We start from the raw sequence: 26665 nt of genomic DNA, 5'->3' as shown, positions 1-26665 counted from the left end.
CTATGGATGTGGAAATAGGTTTGAAAGAATAGATGATTTGCCCAAAGCTCCATATAAATAGAAGGTGGAATCAGGATTCTGTCGTTAGAAACTTCCTTTATAAAGTACTATGTAATGTCCTGGCTTGGTGCTAAGTGCTTTCCTTACATGGCCTGTCCTATTTATGTCTTAAAACTGCCATTACCTTGGGTAAAATAATTTTGGAAATTAGAGAACAGGCTTGGAAAAGGTCCCAAGATCAGAAAACTATACGAGAGCAAAAGGCAAACAGTGCATTGCGATTACCCTGTGCCCCTGCTGTGAGTGCTGTCTGACCAAGTTTGAACCGGTTGTTAGGGTTGTCTTGGGTCTAGGCTCATTTCAGTGAGAACGTTGCTCCAGGCTTTTATCTCAACTTAGTTTGGGATGGCTGGAGTCTGCGCGTCGCTTGTTCATCCCACGGGTCTGACCGCCTGCCGCAGATGGAAGAGATGTAGAAGACCCTCACCTCTCGGGAGATGAACGAACGGAGTGCGTGGATGGTGCGTTAAGGGTGAACACTGCGGAGCGGAATAAAGCCGGGTAGAGGTTTCGGTAATCAGAATACGAGTTCCCAAGGGAAGAGGGCAGGAGGGGACTCGTGCTCGGAGCCCAGCTCGCGGAAGGAAGGTGAGCGAGGACAATGAGCCACGCAGGCGGCGGGGAGCCCGGCCCTGGGAGACGGAGCTCCAGATTAGGGCTCTGGCCGCCACTTCTAGGCGAACCGGCTGGAGTCTACCTGCGTCGGGCCCGCCTCCCGCCCTGCCACCGCCACGGCTGCACGCAGCGTCCTGCGGCCACCTGCCTCCCGCTGGCGGAGGGAGCTGGGAACCGCGCAGAGCCTCTCGCGCAGCGGAACCCGCTCGGTGCGCGGAGCGCGGCGAAGCTCGGAATCAGCCGCGCTCTGGGTCCCGCTCTCTCCGCTCCGGAGGCGAAGCCTGCCGCCGGAAGCGGAAGTGCTCGCCGGCGCGGGGGCGTTTCCGGCGGGAGGGCTGCGGAGCGCTATGGAGCACGTGACGGAGGGCTCCTGGGGGTCCCTGCCAGTGCCCCTGCACCCGCGGGTGCTGGGTGCGCTGCGGGAGCTGGGTTTCTCGTCCATGACGCCGGTGCAGGTATCCGTCCTGGGTCGGGTGGGAGGAGGCCGGTGGCGCGGCGGGCACCCGCGCCGACCAGCCGCTAGGGCCACTCCGCTCGCGCTGGGTTGTCCGCCCCGAGCCGCTGCTTTTGCCTCGTCTCGGGCGGTGTCGGCGATGCGAAGCGGTGGATCTGGCAGCCACGGTGGTCTTGGCCTCCGCCCTGGGCTACTGGGGCTTAGGGCCTGGTTTCTATCCTGACCCTTCAGCTCTAGCTGTGAGACCTCGGACAGTAACTTCACCTTTCTGCTTCATTTTCCTTCTCTGAATGACGGAGGTAACATGACCTGGCTTATAGGGTTGTGGGTATTAAATAAACACAGCATGGGTCCATTATGGGAGTCAGTGAAGGTTCCCTGTTGTTACTGTGGGAAAAGTGCACCGTACTGCACAATGTCTTTCTTTATTCAAGCAATATTTATTGAGGACCTGCCGCGTATCCGGTACTTTTCTAGGCTCTGGGGATATTGCAGCTTTGGTACCTATTCTTAATGCAGGAGCTAGAGAAAGAAGTAAGGGGGGTGAGATATTTCAGCTGCTCCTGTGTTGGGAAGGAACTCTAACAGACTGGTGTGATAGGAGCAGGGACAAGAACAGGGTGTTAGAGAACGCCTGTTTGAGGTGTCATGAGCTGAGAGCTGAATGATTGAGAAGGGGCTGGCTGAAGGTGTTTGGGGGCAGCTTATTGCAGCAGAGAGAAATGCCAGTGCGACTGCTCCGGGGCTGGCTGGAAATGAACTTTGAGCAACAGAGAGATTTGCAGCTGAGTAGTTCCAGTCGTGATGAGCAGAGCAGGGGCTTGAATTTATTTATTTATTTATTTTGGTTCTGGGTTTTAAACTAAGTGGCATTTTACCACTGAGCTACATCTCTCAGCCCTTTTTATTTATTTATTTTTTTAAACTTAAAACAGGTTCTCATTAAGTTGCTCAGTGTGGCCTTAAACTTGGGTGCACCACAGCACCCAGCTGCTGGGATTGTATTCTAAATGCAGTGAGAAGCCATCGTGTCTGGGAAGCTGTGTAAAGGATGAAGAAGCAGGGAGGTCCCTCAGGAGGCCCTTGACTGTGAGGAATGGAGGCATGGAGTAGAATGGAAGCAGTGAACAGGGAGAAGTCAAAATTCAGGGTGGCATTGAGATTGCTGAGGGGCTGAATGTGGGGGTTATGAAGGAGCAGACTCTGGAAGGATCCTGAGGTTTCTGTAGCTGGGTGGATGTTCCATTTGCCAATATGAGGAAGGCTGGGGCTGGGGGTTAACAGGTTCAGAGGGAAAAATCAAGAGGTTTCTGTTTAAAATGTTGAATTTGTGCCTAAAACCACCAGGAAGGATGTCAGAGCAGGCAGAGCTGGGTGCCATGTTGTGCAGTGTAGCACAAACAAGACCCAGTCCCAGTTGGAACTCCTCACCTAGAGTTGTCCATTCCTGCCCTAGTGGCTTTTTTTTTTTTTTTATTAGTTGTCAATGGACCTTTATTTTTTTGTTTATATGCGGTGCCAGAATTGAACCCAGTGCCTCACATATGCTAGGCAAGCGCTCTACCACTGAGCCACAACCTCAGCCCCCTAGTGGCTTTTGAGCACTTAGTCCCAACTGAGATGTGCTCTGTTGAAATAACAGACTTAATCCGAAAAAAGAATGGGAAATATCTTTAATTTTGTAGTAACGACTAAAGATTGAAGCGACAATGGTTGAATATATAGTTAAGTAAATTATTTAAATTTATTCCACCTGTTTCTTTTTACTTAATGTAGAAACAGGAAATTCAAAATCATGTATGTGGTTCTTATTATATTTGTATCGGACGACAGTGGTCTAGAGCAGGCTCTGTAGCCTTGATACTTCTGACATTTGATCTGGAAAATGCATTGTTGTGAGGGCTGTCTGGGGTATCCTAGGATATATTAACATCCTTGGAATCTGCCTGCCAAATGCCAGTAGCAAGACCTTCACCCTGGGTTTGACAATTGAAAATGTCGCCAGCATTGCTAAATGTTCCTTGGGGGAGGGAGGACAGAAACCTTGCAGGTTGACAAGCCCTGTGTAGAAGTAGTTGGAATGGTATGACACATGCTGTGGTAGGGCTGAGCCCATGCTCTGGAGACCAGGAGTGGAGTCCTGGAGGAGGTGACCTTAGGACCAAGACTTGTGTCTGCTTCAGATTTAGCTGCTTTGGTTGCTGAAGCTACAGGGCCAAGCTTTTGGTAAAACTCGAGGAGCTCCTGGTATTTAAACTGGGGGCTTATTTGAATCCCTGTTCTAACCCGGACACCAGAGCTGGGAGATGCCTGAAGACGCAAAGTTTTTAACCCCTTTCTGGCCCAAGGAGGGAAAAAAGAGGGCTTGAATCCAGGACTCCTATCACATGTCTATGCAGATACCATTGCCCCGTTTGAGTTAAGCCCTCCAGGGTCCACTGCAACCTTAGCCCCCTAGTGTGCTCCCAGGGCCTCACCAGCAAGTTCAGGGCATTCTTTAACTACACTTTGCAATCTCTCTCCTCAGTCTGCAACCATCCCTCTGTTCATGAGAAATAAAGACGTCGCTGCAGAAGCGGTAAGTTCCTCCTGCAGATAGAGCCTGTCCTCGTTGTTCTCTTCAAGTGCACTGTGTGGAAAAGCAGCACAAAGCTTGTCCTCCTTTGCAGGTCACAGGTAGTGGCAAAACGCTGGCCTTTGTCATCCCCATCCTGGAAATTCTTCTGAGAAGGGAAGAGAAGTTAAAAAAGAGTCAGGTGAGGAGAGCTAACGGGATTTATTGCCACTTGGTTACCAGACTGAATAATTATTACAGCTGAATAAGAAGCTGGTCAGAAGCTTGAGAAGATTAAAGGTAGCTGACCCTCATTATCCCATTGTTGTTTTGAATTTGTCTGCTTGTTAAAATGTATGACCCCAAAATTGATGCTTGGGTGCTTTCATGGTCATTCATAGAATTCTTTGAATTTCAGCCCTCATGCTGTGGAGAAGTATTATTTTTGTGGTCTGTTTAGTATCACATGTTTGCACATTTTTGTGCTTTTTTGGGGTGATTTTGCTGTTTAATTGCCGGTAGTGTAGTGCTGTGGAGCCATGAGTGTTCTGAGTATAAGGAGGCCGTGACATGCAGAGGTCTGTGGTAGATGAGTTGTAGAGCCGTGAGTTCAGTGTGAGTAAGTCAGCGATATTTATTTAATACGGTGTTTTTAAACAGAAGCCTGTATACAGTGAAGTTGCGCATTGATTTGGTTGGTGAAAATGTGCCCAGAGCTTGGCGAGACCCTGACTACATTCCCCTAGAAGCAGTGGTTCAATGCTCACGGTAATGACAAATAACTGTGATTCAGAGCAGTGGACATGCCATGGTCTAAGGCTGGCGGGAGTCCAGGATGTGCTGTTCCCCTGAGAATTGTCCCCTTGAATAGTGGGTGCTCTGGGGCCCTGGGTAATGCTAACCATGCTCCTCCCCTCCACATGGGTAGGTGGGAGCCATAATCATCACCCCAACTCGAGAGCTGGCCATTCAAATCGATGAGGTCCTGTCGCATTTCACGAAGCACTTCCCACAGTTCAGGTAAATTGGATGCAGTGTCCCTGTCACCACAGACTGTTGTTTTGCTTGAATTGCTCAAAGACCTATTTCCTTTTTCAGCCAGATTCTTTGGATTGGAGGCAGGAACCCTGGAGAAGATGTTGAGAGGTTCAGGCGACAAGGGTGAGCTTGCTGCTTCTGCTCCTTTCCGTTGCCCTTGGCACTGCCCCGGAGGCATCTGCATGGCTGAGGCCTGATGGAGAGTCCAGAGGTGCTTCTGCAGGCAGGCTCCTCAGGTCAGGGAGGATGTAAGCCACCTGGTTGGCCTGGGCCATACCCAGACTCAGCTGATTGTGATCTGAAGGACTCTTGGCCCAGCAGTGCCAGTTTTGGGTTTCTTAAGATGGAATTCCAGATGTGTGTGTTCCCCTGGTTCTTTACCTTTGTTGGCATATAATCCACATTGTGGAAGAGACTTCTTGCAGGTCAGTCATTCTGGGGCCTCGGCTGGCCCAGTCAGATTCTCTTAACAGTTGAGTTCGTAGGGACTGGGGCTGTAGCTCAGTGGTAGAGCGTTTGTCTCGCACATGTGAGGCACTGGGTTTGATCCTCAGCACCACATAAAAATAAATAAATTAAAGATACTGTGTCCATAAAAAAAAAAAAAATTGAGTTCGTGGGGCTTTGCATGCTCCCTCACTTGGTGAGGTTAGACGCCAGCAAACCCTTTCTCTCTGGGACATGTGGACCTTCAGTATTTGACGGTGGCTCAGCTGCTGTTTTGGTGTGAGAGCAGGACAGATGGTGGCAAGTGATGCGGTTGTGGTTGTACACCAGTGACATACCACACAGCCGGGGAGTTCGTGCTGTTCTTTCCCTGGCCACTTTTCTTAATGGAGGTTATGTGACTTTGGCGATGTGGAACTTGGTATTTTGGGAACCATCTCTGATATTTCCAAGGGCCAGAGTGTGTGGTAAATACTGACTTTCTTTCCAAGGGGAAATATCATAGTGGCGACTCCAGGTCGCCTGGAGGACATGTTCCGGAGGAAGAGTGAGGGCTTGGACCTTGTCAGCTATGTGAAGTCCCTGGATGTCCTGGTGCTGGATGAGGCAGACAGACTTCTGGACATGGGATTTGAAGCAAGGTACCCCATTTTGGACTTCTTTGACTTTGGCGGTGTGGGTGATAACTGAAAGAGGAGAGCCAAATGAAACACCTTCATCACTTCATGACTGTTTGTTTACTAGCCTCACTGATGTTTCAAATTATGAGGTGGGTTATCCTTCAGATTCTGTCACTCAATTTAATTTCATTTCTTTTATCTTTGATCTTAAAATGCATTTTCCCCCATGATTTCCTTAGGTTTTTGTTTAATAAACAGACTTTGGCTTGTGAGGGGCACATGCCTGTAATCCCTGAGGCAGGAAGATTGCAAATTTGAGGCCAGCCTGGGCAACTCAGTGAGACCCTGTCTCAAAATAGAAAGTTTAAAGGGCTACGGGTATAGCTCAGTGGTAGAGAGCCACCGTGTTCAATCCTCAGCACCAAAACCAAACCAGCAAGCAAACCCAGATTTTTTAGGGAACATAATTCACATAGCATACAGTTCACCTATATAAAGTCCATGGTACAGTGTTAGGTTCAAAAATTTTGTCCTAATTTCACATTATTAGTTGGCATCCAAGTATAAAAGTGTCATTTATGATTACATTGAGAAGCCTTGGAAAAATGAAAGTATTGCTGGGTTTCTGTTCGCGACTAAAAGGCTCAAGGGTCACTCCAGGAAAACTGGGCTGATTGGGCTGCACAAAATAACCAAACGACACACAAATACCTTTTTCTTTGGAGTCGCTGTGATGGCTCCTCTGACCTTAAGGGTCCGCAGGAAGAGAGAGAGAGCACCCGCTGACCTCTTTTATTGAGGAGAATCTATTCAAATGAGGTAAGAGGTCGGGTTTCAGGGGGCTGAGTCTGTCTTCATGATGTCTGCTGTCAGCAGGCTGACTGACATCTAGGTAGGCCACACCCAAGGGCACAGTAAGAGAAGGGGACACACACAAGGCACTTCAATGGAACATTCTATCCTAAACAGGGCAAGGGATTATATTATAATGGAACAGGTGAGCATAGTTCCCCATGGGCCTGTAGGAAGCCATGCCCAGGCACAAAGACAGTCACTTGAACCCTAGAAGAGCGGGGCAGTCAGTCTAGCAGCATGGGTGCCTGACACCACATCTCCCAGCAGGGGAGTTAACTCAGTCATGTACAAGGTTGGCTCCCACAAAGTATAAATAAACATCACTCATAATCTCAGATTTCAGTAATATCAGTTGTAGATATTTGGATGGCTTCTTGTCCAATCTTTTTATATTTTTATTTTTAACTTATATATATATATATATATGTATATATTTTATATATATATTTTTTAGTTGTAAGTAGACACAGTACTTTTATTTTGTTTGTATGTGGTGCTGAGGATCGAACCCAGTGCCTCACACATGCTAGGCAAGTACTCTAGTACTGAGCCACAGCCCTGGCCCCTTGTCCAGTCTTCAAACACACCTGTTCACTGCTGCTTAGTGATGGAGTAACTGTAAGATCTCTCTTTTTTTTTTTTTTTCAGCATAAACACCATTCTGGAGTTTTTGCCAAAGCAGAGGAGGACGGGCCTTTTCTCTGCCACACAGACACAGGAAGTGGAGAACTTGGTGAGAGCAGGCCTCCGGAACCCTGTCCGCATCTCAGTGAAGGAGAAGGGTGTGGCGGCCAGCAGCACCCAGAAGACCCCCTCCCGCCTGGAGAACTACTACATGGTGAGCACTGGCTTGTCTTCTCCAGCCTGGGATTCAGAATGATGGTGGTGTTCTAGGAATGTGCTTGAGGGTCACAGGGAAAGTAAATGTGTAAAATGAGACTCTGCGAGCCAGGTGCAGTGACTCAGGCTTGTAATTCAGTGAATCAGGAGGCTGAGGCAGGAGTATCACTAGTTGGAGGCCAGACTCAGCAACTTAGTGAGATGCTGTCTTAAAATTAAAAAAAAAAAAAAAGCACTTGGGATGTGGCTCAGGGGTAGAGTACCCCTGGGTTCAATCTCCAGTACCCAATCACCCCTCCCAAAAAAAGAAAAAGACCCTGTGGCACACTTGGAATCCCAACGGCAGTGCCTCTGAACTTCCCTCCCCAAGTACCAGCTGTTTTTATCACATTGGTTTGCGATGTGCCGGGGACTCATGGTTCAGCACTGTAGCTCCGGGCCAGTAGCATAAGCCTGTGTTGTGAAAGGGCACAGCTGGATGTGCTGGCAAAACAGAAAATCAGGTGACAGGCTATAGGAGATTTGTTACCTAAATGTTCTGTTCCAAGCCTGAAGGTTCTGCAATTCTGACCTGCGTCTGATTCCGGCTGGATTTGTAGGTGTCAGTCCTAGTTGTTGTTTTCTGGGCTATCTCTGCAAGGCAGTGGACAGACTTTGGGAACCTGGATTATTCAGTACTGTGGCCACCTGGACCCTCTCAGGTTCTGTTCTCTCCCATTGCTGGGATGGGCCACAGGGGCTCTGAAAGCACTGGCAGCCAGGGAAGTAGCACTGGGAGCTGGAGGACCCACAGGACCTTGTCTCTGCTTATGGGGTACATCAGACCGTCCACCTGGAGACGAGACTTTTCTTTTCGGCCCAGAAGAACACTTTGGCACTAATCACAGTTGCTGTTCACAGAAGGGTTGGTTTCAAAACCAAAGGGTTCCAGTTGCTGTGGAGGGGTAGGTGGGTGTGGCCGTCCTGGCTGGTTGACCTGTGGGCAGATGACAGATGACCTGTAGAAGAAGCTTGCACATCAGGCACTGCCCAGGGCGCCGCTGCCTGGAGTGCTGCTGAAGTTAGACAGGCTTCTCTGAGGTGGGTGGTCCTGCTGCTGTGTTTCTGTCGAGGCTGGTTGAGGTGGAATGCTGGCTCTTCATGGGGTGGGAAGGACTCAGTACAGGATGCAGTATGTGGAACCTGGTACTAGAGTAGGCTGCCCTGGTGCCGGTCACACCTTCGTCCCTCACTAAGTCCTTGAGTGCACTTACCAGGTCATCACATGTACAGTGGTGCTTTGGGAGTCCCCAATGCTGGGCTGTTGAGGATTGATTCATTCACAAAGAGGGGTTTTGGATTGCTTAGGACATAGTAAATACTAGTGTTATGGCTGTGAATATCCACTGTATGCACTGTTGCTTTCTACTTCTTTGCATTTATTAGATGGTATTTAGAGATGTTCAGGTGCATTGAGAGGAGCGTCCAAACTGAGATTTTTAAGTTTTTCTGAAAATCAGGGAGATGTGTTCCTGTCAATTTAATGTCTCCAGTGAGGGGCTTGGATAGAACATCTGGCTGGTTGTTAGGAGAGACTGTGGGGTCTGTCTGCATGGAAGTCCTTCCAGTAATCATGCACGTTGCTTTCTGGAAAGCTGTGTCCAGCTGAGAGCAGTGACTTCTGTACCTGGCCTCTGACCCCAGGGAGCTTGTGGGTAGTGTGTCTTACTGGTCCATCCCAGACCTGCTGAGGCAGAATGTGCTTGCTGCCCCAGAATCGTGTTAATGGTGTCTCTGAGAGTTGGTGTGGAAGCCAGCATGCTCCCTGTCCATTTGTTGGGATTTGGGAACAGTTGTGTTAGATGACATTTGTTGTGCGGGGCTCAGACCCAGGAAATGAAGTGTGGGATTCAACAGGTGGAAGAAGATGCAAGATGCAGTTAGGATAGAAGATGTGTCGTATTCAGAGGTGGCCACAGCCTCCAGCTTTAGCTTCAGCCCCCAGCCAGTTCCCTTTTGTTGCCCCTTATTTACCCCTATTTAGCCCTGAGTCTTTTTCATAGGCCCTTTGTATAAGCAAGCCAAACAGAGAAGGCACACTGCCAATAGGTTACATAAGGGGGCATGTGCTCACAAGTTCATGTTTATGACCTTGAGTCTATATGCCCCGCATGTTTCTGGCCTTGAAACCCTAACATAGCCAGTTCCCTGCCCTGGCTGCATACTAAAGCATAGCATAGCTTGCAAGAAGCCTAGGTAAGGAAGCCTAACTATAGTCATTATAGGCCTGCCCAACAACATTTCTCTCAGTTTTATGATTTTGTGACTTAAAAATGATGTTTATAGCTGGGTGTGATTGCATGCACCTGTAATCCCAGTGGCTCAGGAGGCTAAGGCAAGAGGATTGCAAGTTCAAAGCCAGCCTCTGCAACTTAGTGAGGCCCTAAGCAACTTAATGAGACCCTGTCTCAAGAAAGAAAGAAAGAGAGAGGGAGGGAGGGGCTGGGAATATGGCTTAGTGGTTAGGTGCCCCTGGGTTCAATTCCCCAGCACCAAAAAAGATGTTTATAGCAGCAGCACATGTTAACATTTCCGAGCTAGGTAGACTGATTAATCTTCTGACTTCAGTCTCTGATTCTGGAGGAAATTGTAACCCTTAAAACTTAAGGCTGGTTTTCTGGAGGACAACTCCAAGGCTAGTCTGGGCAACTTAGCAAGACCCTATCTCAAAATAAAAGATAGCTGGGCGCAGTGGCGCACACCCATAATCCCAGCAACTCCGGATGCTGAGGTCAGAGGATTGCAAGTTCAAATCCAGCCTCAACAACTTAGAAAGGCCTTAAGCAATTCATCAAGACCCTGTCTCTAATAAAATATAAAAATGTGCTGGAAATGTGGCTCCGTGGTTAAATGCCCCTGGGTTGAATCCTTGGCACCAAAAATAAATAAATAAATAAAAGGGCTGGGGAAGTAGTTCAGTGATAGAGTGCTGGGTTCCATCTCAGTACTGCCAAATATATATATATATATATTTTTATTTATTTATTTATGTGTATTTTCTTTTTAAAATAGGTTTTTATTTTATTTTTCCTTGTATTTTACAGGTGTGTAAGGCAGATGAGAAATTTAATCAGTTAGTGCATTTTCTTCGAAATCATAAACAGGAGAAACATCTGGTCTTCTTCAGGTAACCCTTCGGGTTCTAGTTGAGAGGGATTCAGTTCCACCTAAAATATGCTGGTATAGGTGATCCTTGGGTCCTGAATTCTGTCTAGGATGAATTCTGTTCTCGGGGTGTGCTAGGCTGAAATAATTGAAAGCCCAACTTCTGAGGCTCTAATGGGAGGGTTATTTTTCTGTAGAAGCAGGTGCACAGATGGGTAGTTTCTGACTTTTAAATGTCTCGGCAGTGTCAGGGTTAGTGAGTCTGTGATTGTCTTGGCCTTTCCCTCCTGAATATCACCTTTAGCTTCTGTAATCCCTGTTGTGTCTGCACTGAAGGCAGGTACGGGGGAAATATGGGGTGGAGTGGCAACGTTGGTTATGTCAGATATAACTTTTCTATCAGATAAGCAGAAAGCTTTCTCAGAAACTCCTCTGCCCTGGCTGACTTTGGCTTTGTAGTAGAGGCAGGTGAGGAAAGAAGTGGTTGGGAATGGCTTGGGCAGGTACCCGTCTGTCATGGTGGGTTTTGTCCTGTTATCCCAGAGCAGGATAGGAACATTGTGTACATTCCTCAGCTGATTCAGCCCCAAGTCGAGACTATCTGGGAGGGAGGATCTGTTTGATCAAACTTGGCTTATTGAGGAAGGAGCAGTTCTCCAAGAATAAGAACATTTTGAATCTTGCCTATTTATGTCTTCTGTCCTTGTTTTTGTCCTGGATGGGTACTTCATTCAGTTAAGCCTCTTTCAGGGACTGGGGGACCCCTTTGGTTGAATATCTTTGACAGTGGGCAAGACCCTCAGAGTTTTGGCTCGTGTCTAATGCTTTTCATTGACAGGGGATTTCCACTCTGGAGCTCAGTGGTGGGTGCTAGTCCTCCATCCATCCTCCCAAAGAGGGCGTGCCACCAGTCTTCCCCTCGTGCCTGTTGCTCACCACTCCCGTCCCCATTTTAGGAGGACCAAGAGGGGCATGGCCCTAAGCCCTCTTTTCCGCCTCATAGCACCTGCACCTGTGTGGAATACTATGGCAAGGCTCTGGAGGCCCTTGTGAAGAACGTGAAGATAATGTGCATTCATGGAAAGATGAAACACAAGCGCAACAAGATCTTCATGGAGTTCCGCAAGTTGCGGGGGTGGGATGGCTTCATTGGCAGTATTAGGTCTCCAACCACTATACCTTTTTAAGGTCCCACTCTCACCTTTTCTCTCTTTATCTCAGAAACTTTCCCTGCCTGGAGCCCTCTTCCATCTCATACCCACTTATGGTATCTCCATAGAAATACTCAGCGCCCCATTCCTGCCCCAATTCCCTGTGTACTTCACTGGGGTCCCTGGTTTAGTCGTTGAACTTCCCTGCCTGCTTGTACCCTTGTATTTCATGTTTGTTCCTGAATTTGCTGGTGCCTGGCTCAGAGAAGTTTTGACAACTGTTTGTCTACTGGGTGAATATGGCAGAGCAGGGCAGAGTAGGCTTGTTGGGACAGAAGCTGCCTGTAGGTTGTCAACATGATGGCCATACAGCAGGGACCTCATGCTTTCCTGATGAGCTTAGCTTGTTTCCGTTTTTCTTAAGCACTGCATGGCTTCCTTAAAGTAGTCTTAAGGGCAAGGTTGAAACTGGTGTTTCTCCACTTCTGCTGGCATGTGGGGTCTGCGTAAATGTGTTGCACCTCTTATGGTGGGCTCTGCCCTCTAGGGTTGCAGTAGACCCCAGCAGCTCACTGCCAGATTCTTTCTGGATATCTAAAGACAGAAATTGACAGACAGTGGAAGGGGAAAGTAAAAGGAGCAGGATTTATTCAAGAATAGAAACAACTCTGGCAGGGTCAGAGGGACCCGCTAGCAGGTTGCTGCCTGAGTGTGCTGCTCTGGGGGTTTATGTAGCCATTGGGCCAAGCTCTTAGCCCATGATTATGCAGATGAGGGTTTAGAAAGGTGCCAGTGCTGTTGGTTAGCTCTGCAGTCTCCATTTGGCTTTGCCCCACCTTTGTTTTCCCACCACTAGTCGAGAAGCAGGACGTTGAGGTCGTGGGATTGTGAGTACCCGGGGTCTTCTGGGCTCTGGAGCTGTGTGCAGTGGGTATCTGCACCAGGCCCAGACTGGGCCACTGCTCATGCTTCCAGCCCCATTCCAGTCCACCCTGCCTCTGCTCTGCAGCTGCTGGACAAGGACTTGGCTTCAAAGTGGAGTGAAAATATCACTTATTTCTTGAAGTGGCTGCCAAGGGTTAGCCCACCACAGTTTTGTTTTTCAATGGAAATATACTAATTAAAAAAAATTGCTATGTTTCCTAATCCCCATTTTCTTGGGAATTCGTCAAGTTCTGGAGATTCTTAGGAGCAAGAAAAAAATGAAATATTACCATCAAGAAGTATTTGTTTATTTTAATTTGGTCACTGGGATTACAGGCATGTGCCACTGTGCCTGGCTAGCCTGGGCAAAATAAAAAGGGCTAGGGATATAGCTCATTAGTAGAGTGCCCTTGCATTCAGTCCCAATACTGGGGGGAAAACATCTTTGCTTCTGTGGAACCTCCAGAACCTCTGTGTTGCTGTTGTCATTGCGGTTGGCAGACCTCAATGGATTATTCTGCTATTGGTGATAGAGATGGTGACATCCTTACTCAGAATGCTCTTTTCTCCCGTTGTAGTGGGATTTTGGTGTGCACTGACGTGATGGCGCGGGGGATCGACATTCCTGAAGTGAACTGGGTTTTGCAGTATGACCCTCCCAGCAACGCCAGGTACTCCGATGCAGTGTGACCGTTCTGATGAGGAATTGAACTTAATGACCAGGAACATGGGGGAAGTAAACACAATCTTGTTCAAAACATTATTTTAAATAGCAAAAAATAGATTAGTGGGTGAATAACCTTTGGTGTGCTTTTTTCTAAGTACATGATAGGCTGTTTTAAGGGGGGAAAGAAAAGCAATTCAAAGTACCATATGTGGAAATTGCAATTATTTTTCCCATATATAAAAAATCCGTAACTAAGCTCCTAAGTGATGATAAGGATTATAGATCATTTGTTTTATTCTTTATAATTTTCATTGCTTCCCAAATTTTCTGAGTCTGCTCCCTGTATGATCCTAGAGAAAGGCACACGTTTAACTCAAGTTGTGCTGGAGTTCACCCTGGGCGTCTCGCCGCACTCATGGTGGTGTTGGTGTGATAGCTGTTCTCCCCTTTCTCTTGCTGGACAATAGGGTCCGGCTGTCCCCGCAGCAGTGCAGATGTGTCAGTGTGTAGCTGGGGCCTGGGTTCTGCTCACCGCCACTCAGCTCCCACCTTTGTCCTCACAGTGCCTTTGTCCATCGCTGTGGCCGCACAGCCCGCATTGGCCATGGGGGCAGCGCCCTGGTGTTTCTCCTGCCCATGGAAGAGTCGTACGTCAATTTCCTGGCAATTAACCAAAAAGTAAGCTGTCTTCTCTTTTCGTATAGAACACCCAGTAATGGGGTGGCTACAACAGTTCTTGTCCCACATATGGTCAGAGGAATAGATGAGGGATGGGTAGGGTGCCCACTTCGGAGCCTGGCAGGCATTGAGGCTGTGGGGCCTTGGCCTCACCTTGGCTACTGCTGTCCAGGCCAAGGCCATGACTTGGGGACACAGAGCTAGTGTTGCTGTACTTTCCTGTCACAGCAGAATCATGCGAAATTTATTTTCAAATTTTCTTTTGAAAATGTAAAATACTTTATAGACCAAGGAAAATATTTGGGCTGGATTCAGACTTCAGGCTTTCAGATTAAAATGGATTATTCTGCTGTTGGTATTCTTGGACTGGTTCAGAGGGGGGCCCCTGGAGTTGAGGTGGCGTAAGCCAGGGAAGTGAGACTGGTCTCTGTGCAGTGCCCCCTGCAGGAGATGAAACTTCAGAAGAACACAGTGGACCTGCTGCCCAAGCTCAGGGCCCTGGCCCTGGCCGACAGAGCGGTGTTTGAAAAGGGCATGAAAGCCTTTGTGTCCTGTGTCCAGGCCTACGCAAAGCATGAGTGCAGCCTCATCTTCAGATTGAAGGGTAGGTTGGATCTTTGCTTCACATAATTGTGTTTCTGTTTTGATGGTTTTACACACATGAAATTGCTTTGTCTGTTACAATGTATGGGGTACATTAGTGTTTTCCAATTGTTTAAAATGGAGTACTTCCTAGGCTTCACCAGATACTTCTCAACTGAGTACTAGGTGCTCAGTATTTCTCTTTACTTTGTTAAACAGTTATTACTGTGACTCTAATTCACATGAATCTATTAAGTGCTTTGGTTAGAAAAATTGTGTTGTGAGGAATCTTCCTTGATGGTTCTGGTGACCATGTTCTGGTGTGCTAACGCTGGTGTTTTGATTTAATTAGATCTTGATTTTGCTAGTCTTGCTCGAGGTTTCGCCCTGCTGAGGATGCCTAAGATGCCAGAACTGAGAGGAAAGCAATTTCCAGATTTTGTGCCTGTGGACATTAATACAGACACGATTCCATTTAAAGATAAAGCTAGAGAAAAGCAGAGGCAGAAACTACTGGAGGAACAAAGAAAAGAGAAAATGGAAAATGAAGGGAGAAGAAAATTCATGAAAAATAAAGCTTGGTCGAAGCAGAAGGCCAAAAAGGAAAGGAAGAAAAAGATGAATGAAAAAAGGAAAAGGGAAGAGGTAAAGCTTATAGTTTTTACTGGTTAAATTTAAAAATTCTGAGCAAATATAACAATAGAACGTTTGAATACAATAGAACATAGGAGTTGTCTGAGGCTGTCACATTTCTATACTGTGTTGATCAGCAGGGTGGGAAGTTGTGTTTATGGGAGCTGATGTGAGAGCACAGCGTTGCACAGTAAAAACTGCTGGGTGTGCCTTTGATCTTAGCAACCTGGGAGGCTGAGGCAGGAGGTTTGCAAGGATTACAACTTTTAGAGGTCAGCAATAGAGTGCTCTTAAATTCAATCTCTGGTGCTGCCTCTCTCCCCCGCCCATTGCCAAAAAAAAAAAGCCTGCTGGTTTCACTACACTGTTGCTGAGGAATTAAGTTTGTTGGTTTCTTGTTTGCATTTAGGGTTCTGATATCGAAGACGAGGATATGGAGGAACTTCTTAATGACACAAGGCTCTTGAAAAAGTTTAAGAAAGGCAAAATTACTGAAGAACAACTTGAGAAGGGGTTGTTGACAAGTGGCAAAAGAAGAGCCACAACAGCAGATTTGGAGATGTCAGATTTGGACGATGACTGCTGATTCCAATGCCTTAGGTGAAGCACAGGTGGGCACAAGTGGCCCCTCACTCAGGGGACACTGAGAAGAGTCCATCCTGGAAGCAATTCTTTCAGACTGGGAAGCAATGAGGGGATTTCTCACTTGGGAATACTTCACTCAGAGCACACTAGTCTTGAAGAAAATCTGAGTGTAAATAATAGATGTCAGTGTTTATTTTGGTGAGTCACCTGTAGCTAAAGAGCGTTTTTTCCCCTAAGGTTATTTTTGTAAATATTTTTTTTTTAACAGATACCGAAGTGTACTTAGGAACTTTAAAAAACCTAAATAAAGTCAAGTACACCTTGGTATCTTTAAAGTATTTTTAAAGTTCCTAAGTACTTCCAGGCAGTGACCTTTCTGTGTGCCCGTGGCCCCTGGACTTCTTATCCTTTGCCCTGCACTGAGCACCTGCAGAGGTGGTGAATGTACTGGGGTTTCTTTTTTAATATTCTCAGGGCTGCTTTATTAGTGAATATCTGAAGACCAGGAAACACTTCATATTCTGGGAATGAATTATTACATGGTTTTTCCTTCTATTGGATAAAGAGTATATCCTTGTCTAGTGCCTTCCTGTATGGCTATGGCTGATGGCCTCTCACTTGCTGTTGCCAATGTGTGGAGCCTGAGGTCAGCTTGCAGTATTGAGGCAACACTGTATCAAAATCTTTCATATAATTTATTTGAAAATGCTGAATTTGTTCCCAAATATATTTTTAAAAAGCTGTTTAGGACCAAACACATTCACAGGAAATTCACCTTTTACAGATTCAGAATCTAAGTTTACAAATACTCCAGCAGGAAGGTATCTTTATGATACCTGCTAAATGTTGCTCCTGCCTGCCTTGCGATGTAACTTCAGTATTTACTTACTGGCTAGGTCCTGTCCAGGGGATGGAGCAGATGCAAGCCAGCAAGTGTCCCTTGCCTTTCTCATGAGCTCCACATGTGGTGCATGTCCTGCCAGCTGCTGTCCCTTACCATAGGGGTCTGGCTGTGGCACTGCTTCTCAGCCTACCTTTCTTGGATGCTTTTGGCAAATTAGTGTGGAGCAGCACAGGAGAAAGGGTGGTGGGCTTGGTCTTCCCTCAGGGAAGCAGCCAATAACGTAGCTATTTCTGGACAATGAAGGTCTCTGGAAACTGTATGCTCATTTAGGTTTGGTGCTCATTTAGGTTTGGTTTCAGAACCAAGAACACATGAGTAAAAAAGATCCTCCAAGACGTGTAATTTAAATCCACAGTCCACGGGTCTTCCATAGAATGATTCCTTTTGGCTTGGCTCACAGGGGTTGAGAGGCTGCCCACCCTGCCCCAGGCAGGTACACTGGACACCGGGAAGACCAGTGGTTATAGATAGAGCTTGATGAGTTCATCACTGACTGCCGAGGGTGTGAGCACGCCCAGGTCTGTGAATAGCAGGGTGATTAACGAAGGGGAGGTGTAGTCCACCCATGGGTGCTCCTCTCTCAGGTCCTGTCCAGTCTGTGCAGACTTCAGAGTATCTGCCTTGTACTGAGGAGAGAAGAACCTGTGTTAGTCTGCATGGCACAGCCAGTGATCTCTGCTGCTGAGGCCTTGGCATGTGCAGTGTGCTGGTCCTGAGGCTGCTTTGGCCATGGGAGGGCAGACCCCCCGCTGTGAGCCACACCATAGTGGCCTACCAGCCAAGGACAAAGCATAACAAGAGAAATAAACCATGGGGCCCTCACAACTGCTAGACTCCCTTCTCCAGACCTCCCACGGCAGCTAGTTAGAGTAACTATGAAGAGTGGCCTGGAGCCAGCCCTGCCGAAGGCTTCCTCTGTCAGTTAGTGCCATCCCACTCTACAGAAGGAATTGAGGCTCAGCAGAAGGACTTGGTCAAGGTGCATGGTTCGTAAAGGATGGAGGTATGAGCTGAGCCTGGACAGTGCATCCCACAGCTGGGATTAGCCACTGCCTCTCTACAGACTGTGGGAATTGGAATGGAGTGTGAGTTCTGGGGAAGGGACGCATTCAAGTTCAGTAACCACCAGTTGATCTTTTTATCGCAAGTATTGGCAAAAATAGTAATGAGATGACTTTCTGGAATATTCTTAGCACTGCAGTTTTTTTAAAGGTTTCAGATTAGACTCAAGAACCCCTTTAGATAGGAAAATCTTGCCTTAAATTTATCTGGGACGTCTTGCTGGTTTAGTGGGAAGAGCCGCACAAACTTGAAGCTTTCTGCAACCACATAGAAGGGCTTGTTCTGTGCCTTGGCGCACACGGCCATCTGGTGGCTCCCAATCTGGGGGTCAGAAACCAGAGGATGAGCTCTGAGCACACTTGGAACTTGGGAGCAACGGAAAGTGTATAAACAAACATGTAAATCTCACTTTGGAATCAGAGGACCTTTTAGAAAAACAGTGTTTTTCCAAAGATATGCAAATGATCCTTAAGTGAGTGCAAGATGCTCAACATCATCAGTTATTGGGGAGGGAAACACAAATGAAAACCACAATGCGATACCATTTTGTGACTCTTAGGGACTCAGATACCTGTTCACAGATATCCACAAGCAACACTATTCACACCAGCCAATGGTGCTCATAGCCTCATGTCCATCATGAAAACAGTAGATTGTGCTCGCTTTGGCAGCACATATACTAAAATAGGAACCCCTGAGTAAGGATGAGATATAAATTTGTGAAGTGGTCCATATTTGTGTGTGGGGAAAAATGAGTAGATAGCCAGGTATGGTGGCTTTCATCTATAATCCCAGTGACTCAGGAGGCTGGGGCAGGAGGATCTCAAGTTCAAGACTAGCCCCAGCAACTTAGGTCTTCAGCAACTTAGCAAGACTGTCTCAAAATAAAGGGGACTGGGATGTGGCTCAGGGTTAAGTGCCCCTGGGATGAATTCCTGGTACCAAACAGAGGAAGGAATGAGATTCTGATACATGCTAGGGTGTGGGTGAACCTTGAAAACTGTCACACTGAGTGAAATGAGTCAGAGATCACAGCGATAGTATGGTATAGGTGGCCAGGGATGAGGGGAGGGGACAGGAAGTTGGTGCTCAGTGGGTACAGTTTCTGTTTGGGAAGAATGTAAATTTTCCGAGCAGACAATGGTGACTGTATTTAAAAATATATGGATGTACTTAATGCCACTGAACTGTAAGGGCTGGGATGTAGCATAGAGATGAAGTACTCCTGGGTTCAATCCCTGGCACCCCCCCCACCAAAAGTTTTTTTTTGGTTTATGTATTTTTTTGGGGGGTGGGGCAGATAACCAGGGATTAAATTCAGGGGGACTCAACCACTGAGCCCCATCCCCAGCCCTATTTTGTATTTTATTTAGAGACAGGGTCTCAGTTGCTTAGTGCCTCACTTTTGCTGAGACTGGCTTTGAACTTGAGATCCTCCTGCCTTAAGCTGCTGGGATTTATAGGCATGCACCGTACGCCTAGCTATGTATATATCTTAACTACAATTTAAAAAATTATTTCAGCCAGGCATGGTGGTGACTCCAGAGACTGAAGCAGAAGGTTCCCAAGTTTGAATCCAGCCTGGTAACTTTAGCAAGATCCTGTCTCAAAATTTAAAATAATAAATAATGACAACAATAATGATAATAATGACTAAGAATGTAGGTCAGTGGTAGAGTGTCCCTGGGTTCAATCCCCTGTATTGAGGAAAAAAATATATATATGAAACTTTTCCAAGTTAAGCAACACATAGAGAAACTAATGAAATATACTGAGGTCACAAACATGCTTGATTAAATAAAGCAAAAACAAAAACTTCATGTTCCAGTTAGATGTGTGAATACATATTACAGGCTTAAGTTTTGTAGCTACGTTTTCTTTTTTTCTTTTTTAGGCAGTGGGGAGGGGGGTACTGGGTATTCAAGGGCACTTAACCACTGAGCCACATCCCCAGCCCTATTTTGGATTTTATTTAGAGACGGTCTCACTGAGTTGCTTAGTGCCTCAATTTTGCTGAGGCTGGTTTTGAACTCATGATCACACTCCTGCCTCAGCCTCCAAAACCACTGGGATTGATTACAGGTGTGCACCACTGAGCCCGGAAGGAAGGAAATCTGAACCAAATTGGAGTGACAACTTGATACCTTGCTGAAGTCCTGAGGCTAAGATTTGGAATAGAACGAACGGACACATAAAGCTCTCTGGCATTCTGTCAGTAATAGCCCCTTGTCTGGAGCAGGAACTGGGAGAACCCTTGCTCCTCTCCTACCTTGTTAATAATCCCTCCGTTTTCAACGACTCCTTCAGCGCCGACTATGACGAGGTCTACTTTCTCCATGACGTAGCTGAGGAAAGAAGTCGGAAGCTTTTTATGCTCTTTTCTGTGCTCTAGGTGGTAGCATCATTTTCTGATATCCATTTTCATCATGGCAAGTTCTTCCCACAACTACCTTTGCTCTAAAGGGACCCCTGGTGTATTTCCAGTTCTGTTACCACAGGCATTAAAATCTCTGACCACCACCCCTCAATGATGGATACTTTACTGCCCTATGCATGCTCACAAGCATGTGCATCAGTACTCCCCCTTATTTGTATGGTGCGCTCAGTTCTGCTTCAACACAAATAAGAACGTTTAAAAACCCAATCCAGGGCTGGAGATGTGGCTCAAGCGGTAGCACGCTTGCTTGGCATGCATGCGGCCCGGGTTCGATCCTCAGCACCACATACAAAGATGTTATGTCCGCCGAAAACTAAAAAACAAATATTAAAAAAATTCTTTCTCTCTTAAAAAAAAAAAAAAAAAACCCAATCCAATGCAATCTGAGTTTGGGAACCATTATTCAATTTAAGAATATTTCTAGTACGAAGAAGCAAATTTATTTATTTACCCTATTTTTTTTTGGAGGGGGGTGGTACTGGGGACTGAACCCAAGGGTGCTTTAAAACTGAGCTATACCCCCAGCCGTTTTAATTTTTTTAGTTTGAGACAGGTCTCACTAAGTTGCTGAATCTGGCCTTGAATTGGAGATTCTCCTGCCTTAGCCTCCCAAGTCTCTGGGTTTGTAGCTGTGTGCCACTGTGCCAAGCAGTGTTTACTTTTAAAATGAGCAAAACAGGTAGAGTTGCTCAAAAACGTGCTCTTGAACACACTCCTAATTTTTTTTTTTTTTTTTTGGTACTGGGGATTGAACTCAGGGGTCAACCACTGAGCCACACTCCCAGCCCTATTTTGTATCTTATTTAGAGACAGGGTCTCACTGAGTTGCTTAGCATCTCACTTTTGCTGAGGTTGGCTTTGAACTCAATCTTCCTGTCTCAGCCTCTCAAGCTGCTGGAATTACAGGCATGCTCATGGCTGTAATTTTCTTGATCATCTGACTGAGTGTATGTTTCCTAAGAGATTATTACTCCTGTTTTTTCTTATGAAATGCACTGATGAGTCCAGCAAAATGGGATTTTGGTTTGAGGAGAGAAACACCTGCATGAGAAGCAGCACCCAGTACAGCACCAAGGACAGCTATGTTAGGGCTAAAGAGAACGGATTACCCAAGATGCTGATCAAATTCAACCTTTATATGTCACTCTTGAAATGCACAGACGCTCCTACTCACAGTGCTAGGAACACAACCGTCACTAACCAACATTCCACAGTCCTACTTCCTGCATATGCTACGGAGACCTCATAATGGGCTTGCTGGTTTAGAGCAGCTATTAATTAAGACGCAGTGTAGCTTTAGGAATGGGAGTCAAACCTTCAATCTGAAAGCACTGCTTAGAGTCAACCCTGAGAGAAGGCAGGCCAGGTGGTCACGGCCAAAGAAGACGAGCACTTACCCAACAGCAGCATCCAGCACCACGGTGACTGGGACGTTGAGGTGAGAGAGCGCTTTGGCCATTTTCTTACTAAAGATGACATTTTGAGAAAATTAGGGAAAGTCCAAGAAAGTCCCATGCTGATGTTTGATGAGTCAATTAAGACAGTGATAAATCATGCTAGCTTGAAGCTCAGTTATTACTTATGGACTAAGGGGCAGGTCCCAAGACTTTTGGATTAAGGAAACAAGAATTTGTTTTTTCTAAGAAAAAGCATGTATTTCAGGAAAAATATACTCGGGTATTCTGGGGAAAAGATGGAAATTCTTGCAAAAAGAAAAAGTTTTGCTTTTATTATCTTCTGAAAAGATAGGGGTGTGAAGTACCTACTCCTTAATAAAAACTTCTCAGCAACAGTCTTGGTGTTCCTCTGATTTGACTACTTAAATAGAAACCTGGAGCCTGTACTCTGCCCTGCTGCAAATCCAACATGATTGTTTTTCCAGGAGCAGGAATGACAAGTTTGAAGGCCATGTCACCTGCCTGGCCAATGGGGGCATGTTCTGGTTCCTACTATGATGGATTCCAGTCCTTGGTATGCTCCATAATGACTGATCAACCTGTGACCAAATGGGAAGATACTTGCCCCGCCAGATCAGGCTGTGACTCTGTAATGTACACGCTAAAGCGCTTCTTGGCTGCCACAGCTGCTTCAAGCACTCTCAGGACCACTCTGGAGTAGGCGTGAGTCAATATTCTCTGTGGATAGAGAAGGTTTCATGAAGGGGCAAGCTCCCTGGCGACTGCCCACACCATCTGCACTGTGATGTGTGCACTATGTCCTGGCGCTCCAAGCTCCTCTGTAGGCTTTCCTCACAAGTCAACCATCATCAGAAGAGACCTTGAGAGTACACTGAGTTTCAATCCCCCTACAAGCTGAAAAAGTTCCTGCTAGAGCAATGTAGTGTGGGTTTCCCTAGTGGAGCCCCCACACAGGGTCTGAGAGCCCATGGGGTTCCCTGGGTTGGTCTCCCTATCTCTAAGACATAGTTTGCACACTTGGGTAGACAGGTACCAGGCAGATCACATCAGTCAATGCAGCGGGTGAGGTGGCACCACTGGCTGTGGAAAGACTAAGGGGACCCAGGTTCCTTAGCTCTTACTGTTGTCATGTGGTTCCACTATTGCCAAAACATCTGATTTTTCCAGAGAAGCTGAAAATCTAATAATTAAGTGTTAGCTAATAGTGTTAGTTGAAAATTTTATGAATACTGTCTGGGATAAAAACAAGCCGTCTGTGGTGCAGATGATATTTGTGGACATTTACATGTGGTCCCTGTTCCAAGGGAGAACATGAAGGATCATGTAAAACAGGACGACAGACATGGCTCTCTAGCTCCTGTCAGTCCTATTCGACACATTAGAAATGCAGGTTCGCAGGCCCTACCCTGGAACTGCTGCATCTGCATTTAATAAGAACCTTTGGTGACTCATCTGCATGTTCAAATGTGAGCAGCCCTGTTCTAAATGTAGTCTAGATCAGTGCAGAGAAGGGTGATGCAGGCAGAGGAAGCCTGCCGAATACTGACAAGCATGGCAAGTCTAGGGCAGGGATGGAGAAGTCTTCGGCAAGAGGTGGCACAACCCTGCCTCCACTTGGCCCAAAAAGGCTTTGTTCGTGAATTGGCTTTTGTACGGTTTCACTCACACCTACTATGTAATTTATTTAATAACTTCTAAGGTTTGGAAAGGGATAATAAAAAAAGAGGACAAGATTTAAGAGTTGAAATGCAAGTAAAAATCTTTTATGGTCAGTGGAGGCTTAGGTGGCAAATAGGATGTAAGATGTATGCTGGTGGGAGAGACATCATAAAAGTTTTATGAGTATGACCCCTGTGCTGAGAGACCGGCCCAACGAGAAGTTCCTGTCTCTCCTCACTTGACTGATGCGCGTCTGGGAGCCTTGCATTACTGCCACAGCATCTGAAACAAGATTAAAATCTCCACCCAGTGCTAACCTTAACCAGGAAGATGCTTCATGTTAACCAGTGACAAGAGCTGGTCTGTGTGGATTCAACCAACTATATATCCAATCATAAAAATACTTCTTTAGAAGAACTTCTTGTTAAATTAAGAACCACCAATGCTATGCCAATGTCTTCCTCTGCCTGTTCACACCAACAAGCATTTATAATATTTGTATATTGTTATATATAATAATTTATACAGCACTGTGTATAATATATATAATATATAAAAAGTATATATAATATTTATATATTATATATAAATATTTATACAGCACTGTGTGCCAGGCAGAGCGCTGAGCCCCTATACATAACATTTCATTTAGTCCTCACAGTGATCCCATGAGGAAGGCTTTATTGTTGTTCTTATTGAACAGATGAGAAGACTAAAGAACTTGCCCAAGGTTACTCATTAAATAAGTGGAAGAGCTGGGATTTTAGCCCTAATCACCTGATTCCAAAGTCCTTGCTCTGTTACCACATGTGATAGATATCTACTCACCGCCCCATCTTTGATGAAAGTATGGCATAGATCAGCAATTTTATTTCTCGACAGGGATATTCTCCTGAGAAAAAGCTCTCCTCGCTCAATCATGATCTTTTTACATTTAGAGTAATCCTAGGAAGAGAAGAGCAAAATGAGGAAAGAAGATCCAGGTAAAGCTGAGAATATCTGCAGTCAATCAGAGATGGCAGTCAATGGCTTACCGAGTACTCCAGGGAGGTAAGGCTGATGAAACGAAGGAAGAGCTCCCCACCAGAGGACACTGCCACGGAGGAGTCCACGCCACACAGGGTTTCTATGGCGCTGGTGAGATTTGCTCTCAGGCCCTGGATTGTCTCCCCTGGAATGATCAAAGGAGAAATTTGATGTTCCCCAGAGTGTCACAGTCCCTTGCTAGTGTGTGATTCATCCATATAGTGAATATTTACTGGTTTCATCTGTATACCAGACACTGCTCTAGATGACAGGGATACATCAGTGAAAAAGACAGGGCTCTGCTTCCTAGTGGAGAATGCAAACAACAAACAAGCAAATAAATGAATTATAGAATGTAGAAGAGACAGAAAAGAACAGAAGGATGAACAAGGTGCCTACTGGAAAGAGATGGCCTCTTGGAATGGGGACCATTTTAAACTGAGACCTGAATAATAAAGGATACAGCCACATAAAGACCCAGTGAAGAAAGTTCCAGGCATAGACCATAACAATGCAAAGGCAGGCTGGGGATGTGGCTCAAGCGGTAGCGCGCTCGCCTGGCATGCGTGCAGCCCGGGTTCGATCCTCAGCACCACATACCAACAAAGATGTTGTGCCTGCCGAAAACTAAAAAAGTAAATAAAAAAAAAACAATGCAAAGGCCCCAATATGGGAATAAAATTGGCATGAAAAACAATGAGAGGCTAGAAGGGCTGTAGCATAGTTTAGGGGCGGACAACATGGAACATAATTAAGTAGAGGTGAAGATGTGACAGTACAGGGCAGCCTCAGATTTGAATGTTGTTGTAGGTATGATGCGAAGCCAGTGGAGGCCGTTGTAGAAACACATCTGTAGGCCAGCCCTTCAGTTTACAGAAGGTGGCCGCATCATCATTACTACCACCACTTTGTTATACCATACTCAGACACTTACATTTAGAACGGTGAATTAATAGATCACAATGAATGATATTTAATAACAGAATTTATTCTGAAATGTTCTCTGTAGTGTCTGCAGAGAACTCAGGGCAAAGCTGAAGCTCAATAAATATGTATAAAGTTGAATTACTGCTGTAATTTAAGCATGGTTAATATGAGAAAAAATGGTCATTTTTGATTCAAAGCACATTTCATTTATGGAAAGGATCCTTTCTGATGACAACTTGAGGGCTAGCTCCAGGTTAAAAGGCCTGAAATAAAGAAAGAAGTTGGCTTAAGGCTAGACAAATATACATGTCTCATTTTCTACATTTCTAATAGTCCTCAGAAGACTTTCCTAAGACCCAGAGTGTTCAAGAATGACATTCTTTACCTTTATCTCTCTTCAGGAACTCCAGCAAAGTCCGGATGGCAGCCACTGCTGAAGCCATGTCAGGATCTTCTTTCATCTGAGATTTGAAGTATTCAATTAATTCTGAGAAGGGAGAAAAAAGTGACTAATCAGATTCACTTAGCAGGATGTAAGGCTGGAGAGTGTTTATGATTGCTGACCTTAAGCAAAGTCATTTTAAAAATACTTTCTTTTGGGAGTGTTATAGGGACATGATAAATGCTGATAGGCATAGAGACGACACCACTTTACTGTTACAAGATCTCTTTCTTATTTTAAGATAGTTATCTGTATGCAAGGCATAAATTTTAAGCCCTACTGTTAAGGTAATGAAAAGTCATTCTCCTTCCTACTCTTTCCTAAGTGTTGAGAGGATCACAGAGTCATCTACCTTTCCAATTTCCCCTGCTCTCCCCCCAGAGTCTGTGCTAATTCAAGTTTACTCACATACACACATGTATATGGAGAGTTCAATCCACTTCGCTTTATTTTTTTACATGACAAGCATTGTATTAGTTCGCCCTCATTTGTTACTTAATAAGACACCTTGATAACCGTACAGGATGAGCAGACCAAAGATGCCTTATCCTTGTGGCAGGAAGCCTTCCTCCTTTACGAGGTCCGGGTCTCATTTTTTTTCGGAGGCCCGGGGACGGGGCTGTGTGGGGCGTCTGGGGACGCTCTCAGGCCCATTCCCTGACTCGGGAGCAGCGAGGGGGATTTAATTGTGATTATAGGAAAGTCCAGCCGAGCGGCAGGAGAGTGGACAGCGACTCTCCCGAGCCCAGTCTGGCTGGGAGGTTGGTGGGGTCCTCCGTGCGGCTCGTCCCCCCAGCCCATCCCGACTCACCCCTGTCGTCCATGGTGCCTCCGGACCGCGGAGAGCTCGGGCCCCAGAGTCGCTCGCTGCTAGCGAGTCCCGCGACTGAGCCGGCCAAGCCAGAAGCTGACAGCGCGCGGCGCACCCCAGACGCCACTTCCG

The 26665-nt window shown here is 46.1% G+C and overlaps 2 protein-coding genes across 4 annotated transcripts; one reads left to right on the top strand and one right to left on the bottom strand.

Moving 5' to 3' along the window:
• Positions 1–970: 970 nt before the first annotated feature.
• Positions 971–16174, top strand: Ddx55 (DEAD-box helicase 55). 3 transcript variants are annotated; one of them, XM_015502405.2, is made up of 14 exons: positions 971–1130; positions 3657–3707; positions 3799–3885; positions 4612–4703; positions 4782–4844; positions 5660–5809; positions 7292–7481; positions 10567–10649; positions 11631–11762; positions 13281–13373; positions 13933–14047; positions 14483–14651; positions 14982–15274; positions 15672–16174. In XM_015502405.2, exons 1-14 carry the CDS (start codon positions 1023–1025, stop codon positions 15846–15848), a joined length of 1803 nt encoding a protein of 600 aa, XP_015357891.1. In that variant the 5' UTR covers positions 971–1022; the 3' UTR covers positions 15849–16174. The 3 variants fall into 3 exon arrangements, with proteins under 3 accessions (XP_015357891.1, XP_015357893.1, XP_048641459.1); XM_048785502.1 differs by lacking the exon at positions 971–1130 and adding an exon at positions 1259–1428; XM_015502407.2 differs by lacking the exon at positions 11631–11762.
• A 349-nt stretch (positions 16175–16523) lies between these two features.
• Positions 16524–26665, bottom strand: Eif2b1 (eukaryotic translation initiation factor 2B subunit alpha). Its single transcript, XM_015502409.2, has 9 exons — positions 26534–26665; positions 25666–25767; positions 24362–24498; positions 24156–24272; positions 22273–22385; positions 21648–21716; positions 20083–20158; positions 18009–18134; positions 16524–17377 (listed from the first exon to the last, which is right to left on the bottom strand). Exons 1-9 carry the CDS (start codon positions 26544–26546, stop codon positions 17213–17215), a joined length of 918 nt encoding a protein of 305 aa, XP_015357895.1. The 5' UTR covers positions 26547–26665; the 3' UTR covers positions 16524–17212.

Source organism: Marmota marmota, unplaced genomic scaffold (assembly GCF_001458135.2).
Source record: "Marmota marmota marmota unplaced genomic scaffold, marMar, whole genome shotgun sequence".
In the NCBI taxonomy this organism is placed as follows: Eukaryota; Metazoa; Chordata; class Mammalia; order Rodentia; family Sciuridae; genus Marmota; species Marmota marmota.
Note: the sequence above shows the minus strand (reverse complement) of the source record. Positions and strands in the feature narration are given on the sequence as shown.